The sequence below is a fragment of the Clupea harengus genome, chromosome 4, assembly GCF_900700415.2.
Source record: "Clupea harengus chromosome 4, Ch_v2.0.2, whole genome shotgun sequence".
NCBI lineage: Eukaryota > Metazoa > Chordata > Actinopteri > Clupeiformes > Clupeidae > Clupea > Clupea harengus.
In genome coordinates this window covers 140,015-147,514 of record NC_045155.1, presented here as the reverse complement: position 1 = coordinate 147,514, position 7,500 = coordinate 140,015, and the positions used below count along the sequence as shown (strand labels likewise).

Sequence of the window (7,500 nt, the reverse complement as noted above, 5' to 3'; positions counted from 1 at the left end):
GCTCCGGATGCATTTTTAGGATTATTAAGGATTATTAAGGTTATTTTAAGGTTATTTTAAGGTTATTTTAAGGTTATTACTGTTAGTGTGCTTTAGATACACAAGTGGACTCTGCCATATCAAAGCCTGACTTGAATTTTATGCGGATGTCCACAAAATGAGACCCATTGAAGGCTCAGTGAAGGCTGGATTCAGCACTAGGCCGGCCAGACATCCCTATTCAGTCGGTCCTCAAGGGAAATAAAATGACCTTCTCCATTCAAAGCAACACCAATGGAAACACTTCTGCTGACTGGAGCACTATCTAGTATTGGTGAAGTTAAACTTCATATCATAAGACGGATGTGAGTGCTAAAGAACCTCATTCCCAGTGTCATGTACAGATCTAATTACGTACACTGAGGCCTGTCCACAAGAGCACATTTTGTGTCCGACCAAATAGGGATCTGCGGATATTAACCGATTAATCTGCCAAAACAGCTGACAATGCGTTGGGATTTCTGGGGTCAATCAAATCCATTTTTTTTAAATCGGCTCTCGAAAACGTCCAACAGGAGAAGTGACAGCGCCCGCTCTCATTGGTTGAGGGTTTTGACAGCCTCGAAAAAATTAGTGTGTGTGTGTGTATGTGTACGTGCTTGTGTGTGTGCAGGTGTGTGTGTGTGTCTGTATGTGTGCGCGCGTATACGTGTGAGTGCGTACATGAGTGTTTGAGTGTATGTGCGCGTGTGCGTGTCTGTATGTGTGCGCGCGTATGTGTGTATGTGTGTGTGTGTGTGTGTGTGTGTGTGTGTGAGTACGTGAGTGTGTGCGTGCGTGAGTGCGTGTGTGTGTGTGTGTGTGTGTGTGTGTGTGTTCAGGGCAAACAGATGAACGTGTGTTTAAGTGTGTGTGCGCATGTGTGTGTGTGCGTAAGTGTGTGTGTGTGTGTATGTGTGTGCGTGCGTACGTATGTGCATGCGTGATTGTTTGAGTGTGTGTATGTGTATGTGTGTGTGTGTGTGTGTGTGTGTGTGTGTGTGTGTGTGTGTGTGTTCAGGGCAAACAGATGAACGCTAGTTCATGGAAGATTTAATGGATGGTTTACTGTCAGTCTTCATTTGTGTTTGCAAGCTTCCTCCTGCCCTCTGGAAAAAATACAACCCCAGACCCAGGAACGCTGCTCGGAATCTGGGCCCTCTGAATAGAAATCATGTCATTTTTTTCTTTCTACAAAACTCAGGAATTAAAATGGTTTCCACATTTCACTATACTAACGATGGCACTGCTCAAACCTGTGCTAATCCAGACAGAAACTGATACTGAGGTCTAAGTCCAGGTCCTGGTACTGTAGTACCAGGTCCAACAAAGGCAACGTAAACCCTCTCTGGATGGTTTACGTTAGAGTATATTTGATGAGGTGGTCACTGTACGTCGCTGTTAGATACTGCAAGCGGTATTTCACAGCCTTGAAGAGGTTTGGAGAACGGTCAAAAAACTTCTCCACACCAACCACGACATGGAGAGGTCCATATCTCATCACCGGAACTTTGGCGTCCTCTGCTGGTGCAGTACTCTACTTGGGCTCAATGGGAGCGGAAATAACGCAATTGAATTGAAGACAGCTCAATCAGATAGGATTAAGTACATAATATATCATACTGTACATATACAATAGATAGATAGATAGATAGATGGATACTTTATTAATCCCGAAGGAAATTTAGGTCATCCAGTAGCTTATACACTTACACACTTAACTTAACTCACAAACATACATACACAAATCACAGTAGATGTGCTTTCACCAGGCCATGATACAGATGTCTGTATTTATTTTGTCTGTTTGTTCTGAATTTGATGTCTTCATGTCCGAATTTTGGCAATTTAATTACTAATTCAAATCACTATCTTCTTGGCATGTTTTAGTGAAAGTACTAAGCGATTTTAATATTTAGGCTACTAAAAATGCCTCTGAGGACACTTGATTTGTTAAAAAAAAAAAAAAAACTTTAGTATCTCAGACACAGATCATGTTCCTTAAAGGAAGGTATATCAAATGAACGAGGGAATCACGAAATACGTATCAAAGTACAATCTGTTTAGTTGAGCACGTGAATAATAAAGAGAAATGATCAGCTGATGACTCCACGAGTGACTCACGGAATCATGTGCGTGACCTACCACTCCTAACCTCTAGGGGCACTGTGTAAATTATTTCAAAGTTCAAAATGCCAGTACATACCAATGGAGGAGGTCACACGCGAGACAGGAAACACGCCAGTTGTTGTTCAGGAAGTGAACCGTAGTGTTTGCTAAGCAAAGATGGCTAACTATTCGAACCATGCCAGGCAGCCCATGAAAACGGGTTCTAAGTTGGCGAATCGGGACTCGGGTGGAGCTGGACCCGCAAACAACAATGCCCCAGTCCTTCCGCTGGCGTCCCCCCTAATGGGGGGCCTAAACAAGAAGAAAAAACCCTTCTTGGGCATGCCTGCACCACTGGGTTATGTACCCGGGTTGGGAAGAGGGTAAGGAGCTAACGCAGCGCAGTTAACACAGTCGCTTGGGACAGTGTGCTGGCCAATAACAAATCAAGGGCAGTTCATTTGTGAAGGCCATATCCTAACATTATTATTTAACGTTAACCTTCTAATCTAGATCTCAACATTGCATTCACAGTTTCATATCCAGACAGATAATTGTGGAAAGCATTGCTGCTTTAGCTAACTGTGTGATGCTCACATAGGCTAAAGCTAACGGTTGATTCATCTGGTTGACTTTTGTCTACTACACTAACTGCAGGACACTTTTGTGTTATGATAATTATTGCATTACTAAATGTGGAAGGATAGGATGAGCAACTGCAACTTATCATTGGAAAGTTAGGCAACAGTGTTTTGAAATGTCTGCACCGTAACCTTAATCTAATTACGTTTAATTCACAACTGACCTGCTATACTTCTTTTTGTCCTCAGAGCCACAGGCTTTACGACACGTTCCGATATCGGTCCTGCTCGCGATGCCAATGACCCGGTGGACGACCGCCATGCTCCCCCAGGGAAGAGGACCGTGGGGGATCAGATGAAAAAGAATGAGGAGGACGAAGAGGATCTGAACGATACCAACTATGACGAGGTACACCGTGTATCTTTACCCGACTATTTGAGTCTTTCTGTCTTGAGCCATGGTGCCAACACTATTTTGCACCTTTACATTTACATTTAGTCATTTAGCAGATGCTTTTATCCAAAGCGACGCACACTGCACATCAGGAGCAATTAGGGGTTCAGTCTCTTGCTCAAGGACGCTTCGACAGGGAATCGAACTAGCAACCTTCTGATTAGTTTCTGATTACTAAACGACTTCTCTACCTACTGTACCACTGTCGCCCCCCCTTTTACTATGCATATGGATATGAAGTGTTCCACTACCAAAAAAAGACACAAATGACTTGATGACACCAATGAAGCTGTATGACGTGAGGGAAGGTGCTAACTGCTATTAGCCTGCGCTTTTATCTGCTAACAGTAGTAACTCACTGACACATAGGCAGGGAGAATCAGTTAGACTTCAGATGAATAAAAGAAGGGGCAGTCTGTGATTTGTAATCCAATTTATTACATAAAACAATTCATAAGCCAATCATCATGTTGCTTCAGCAGCACGGGATGGAGGGGTGTCATTTGATCCGCTGTTAAACTCTATTAACACCAACCTTTTGCCAGAATCACGGACTGTGTCTTAAACTTAATTGTTTTTATTTGCAGTTCAACGGCTACGCAGGAAGCTTGTTCTCCAGCGGACCCTATGAGAAAGATGATGAAGAGGCCGACGCCATCTATGCAGCCCTGGATAAGAGGATGGATGAGAGGCGCAAAGAGAGAAGGTGAAGCATCTTTTTTCCCCTTGTGAAGTGTCTGGAGATCTGTCTATTATCTTATCTGCCTTCTTAACAATACAAACTCATCCCCCCCACTACAGGGAACTGAGAGAGAAGGACGAGATTGAAAAATACCGTATGGAGAGGCCAAAAATCCAACAGCAGTTTTCAGATCTTAAGGTTGGTACCAGAGTTTGTGAATTAAACCAGCACCATAGACACCACTGTATTCTCCATCTTAATTTTAGACGCAGGACTGGCTACTTGTTATATTGTGAATGATTACCGTGACCAATCATACTATTACACGGACACTCAGTACACACTTTCCAAAGCAACTCAAAAGTACGTTGAATTTTGTGTGAGTGATTAGCACAGTTTTACTTTTCCTCAGGGTGCCAGTGTTGGTATTTGTTCTCACAGTGTACGCCTGAGTTCCCCTGCTTCATCATGTCTTTCCATCAAAGCACTTGCTACATGCGGTGACAACCCTGTTGATTGTGTGATTTGTAGAGGAAGTTGTCCGAGGTGTCTGAGGAGGAGTGGCTCAGCATCCCTGACGTTGGAGATGCCAGAAACAAACGCCAGAGGAACCCGCGATACGAGAAGCTCACGCCTGTGCCAGACAGCTTCTTCTCCAAACACCTGCAGGGTGGAGAGAAACACACCTCAGTGGATCCCCTGCAAGGGGTAAGACAGACAGACAGACAGACAGACAGACAGACAGACAGACAGACAGACAGACAGACAGACTCCTATTGTTCAAAATACAGCTGAAGATCTCCAACTGTTTATCTTGATTAGGAATGTGCTTGCACTTTTTGTCATTTATTTTATTGCTTTGGAAAGAAAGCATCTGCCAAATACCTAGGTGTGAATGTAAATGAACAACTTGTGATTCTGATGCAATCCAGTAGGGGTCAGCTTGCCTTCAAGTTGTGCTCCATCTGAAAAGCAAAAGTAGGTCAGGCAGAAATAGGGATTCTTAGAAGCATAGGCTGTTGCAATTCTGTCTGAAAACGAGATGTTTTCATCTAAATTGTATTTCAGTTGAAAATATAGTTCAATTTGTTGGAATGGAATCTTTTTGTGCACATGGAAGAACGTTATTTATTTCAGTGATTTTTTTTATTTCTTCGCCTGATGTATGTTTGATTTCAAATTAGCAATTTGGCCTGAACGCACCGTTCCCGGGCGGCCTGAACAGTCCGTTCCCAGGGGGCATGACTCCTGGCCTGATGACCCCTGGCACAGGAGAGCTGGACATGAGGAAGATCGGACAGGCCAGGAACACCCTGATGGACATGAGGCTGAGTCAGGTGACGTGTTCTTACCCTCCATTCATCCTGTCCCTTCCTCTGTACTCGGGCTGTCCTGATAGCCGTCTGCAGCCCAACTATTCAAACACTGACACCCCTATCATCACGGTTGGTAAGTACATGCGCAGAATCATGGCTAGTGAGACGAAATGATGGGATGCCTCAGGAAATACTCGTGTCAAATAACATTTACATTACATTTACATTTAGTCATTTAGCAGACGCTTTTGTCCAAAGCGACGTACAAGGGAGAGAACAGTCAAGCTAAGAGCAATAAAAAACATGGTGTAACAATAAATACTACTTTACACAAGAATTAGAGGAGGAGGAGCAAGCCAAAGAAAAGCAAAAGTAATAATGTAATTGTTCACTTGTGATGGTGGTGATGATGTGCACACTCACAGCCGTTTTGGTTCTCATGCGTTCGCTGCCTTCCCAACACAATTTCCATTTAATGTAGGCTTATGTTTGCTCCCACAAATAATGAAGTAACTATTCACCGTCAGACATAAAAAAAATGCTTAATACGAACACTCCCGTACTGCACACGTGTAAAATGCTTCCAGCATTGCTGTGTGCCTTTGAGGAATGATGACCGTGGGTGCCTGGTTTGCCAACCGTAGTAGCTCAGACTCGCACTTGTTTGTGTGTGGAGGTATGCTGTTAATAGAGATGATTACAGTGAGGGCGTTTTAATCTGAAATGACAAAACACTCGTCTCCAAGTTTAGAGCAGAGATGCAGTGAAGCCTGGGTGAAGTTAGGGCAACACACCCCTGGGTGAAGTTAGGGCAACACACCCCTGGGTGAAGTTAGGGCAACACAACCTGGGTGAAGTTAGGGCAACACAACCTGGGTGAAGTTAGGGCAACACAACCTGGGTGAAGTTAGGGCAACACAACCCTTGGGTGAAGTTAGGGTAACACAACCTGGGTGAAGTTAGGGCAACACAACCTGGGTGAAGTTAGGGCAACACAACCCCTGGGTGAAGTTAGGGTAACACAACCTGGGTGAAGTTAGGGCAACACAACCCCTGGGTGAAGTTAGGGTAACACAACCCTTGGGTGAAGTTAGGGCAACACAACCTGGGGGAAGTTAGGGCAACACAACCTGGGGGAAGTTAGGGCAACACAACCCTTGGGTGAAGTTAGGGCAACACAACCTGGGGGAAGTTAGGGTAACACAACCCCTGGGTGAAGTTAGGGCAACACAACCTGGGGGAAGTTAGGGCAACACAACCTGGGGGAAGTTAGGGTAACACAACCCCTGGGGGAAGTTAGGGTAACACAACCCTTGGGTGAAGTTAGGACAACACAACCTGGGTGAAGTTAGGGCAACACAACCCTTGGGTGAAGTTAGGGCAACACAACCTGGGTGAAGTTAGGGCAACACAACCCTTGGGTGAAGTTAGGGCAACACAACCTGGGTGAAGTTAGGGCAACACAACCCTTGGGTGAAGTTAGGACAACACAACCTGGGTGAAGTTAGGGTAACACAACCCTTGGGTGAAGTTAGGGCAACACAACCTGGGTGAAGTTAGGGCAACACAACCCTTGGGTGAAGTTAGGACAACACAACCCTTGGGTGTGAACGACTGGAAAATACCTCTCTGGTGCATTCCTGTAAGAGAGATGAAGATAAACTGATCCAACACGGTCTCTGTCTCTCTATATATATATATATATATATATCTCTCTCTCTCCCCCATACTTAACTTTCTTCCTCTCTCTCTCTCTCTCTCTCTCTCTCTCTATACCATACTTAACTTTTTTTCTCTCTCTCTTTCAGGTGTCTGACTCAGTCAGTGGACAGACGGTTGTTGACCCCAAAGGCTACCTGACAGATCTCAACTCCATGATCCCAACGCACGGTGGAGACATCAGGTGAGACACACACACACACACACAACACACACACGCACGGTGGAGACATCAGGTGACACACACACACACACACACACGCATGGTGGAGACATCAGGTGACACACACACACACACACACACACACACAGTGGAGACATCAGGTCACACACACACACGGGGGAGACATCAGGTGAGCTGCAACAGCCACCCTCCGCGGTGGGGAAAGAACAGGTTAAACTGGGCCTCGATGGAGTAGCCAAGGTCTCGGTGTAATGCTACTCCCTTTGTACTGAGACCCTACGGCACATCACACACACACACACACACACACACACACACACACACACACGCACAGTGTGTACTCCGCACAAGGAAAACCAAAACAGCCATCCCACACACACACACACACACACACACACACACACACACACACACACACACACACACACACACAAGGA

At 45.1% G+C, this 7,500-nt stretch overlaps 1 protein-coding gene across 1 annotated transcript in view; it reads left to right on the top strand.

Annotated features, from left to right (window-relative positions):
* The first annotated feature begins 2,248 nt into the window (after window positions 1-2,248).
* Window positions 2,249-7,500, top strand: part of prpf6 (PRP6 pre-mRNA processing factor 6 homolog (S. cerevisiae)) — a 21,222-nt gene continuing 15,970 nt past the window's right edge. The window contains exons 1-7 of the mRNA XM_031565629.2: window positions 2,249-2,510; window positions 2,958-3,117; window positions 3,750-3,868; window positions 3,964-4,042; window positions 4,376-4,552; window positions 5,029-5,181; window positions 6,969-7,063. Coding sequence (XP_031421489.1) covers window positions 2,305-2,510; window positions 2,958-3,117; window positions 3,750-3,868; window positions 3,964-4,042; window positions 4,376-4,552; window positions 5,029-5,181; window positions 6,969-7,063 — 989 coding nt within the window. The 5' untranslated portion in view covers window positions 2,249-2,304. The remainder of the gene's footprint in view (window positions 2,511-2,957; window positions 3,118-3,749; window positions 3,869-3,963; window positions 4,043-4,375; window positions 4,553-5,028; window positions 5,182-6,968; window positions 7,064-7,500) is intronic.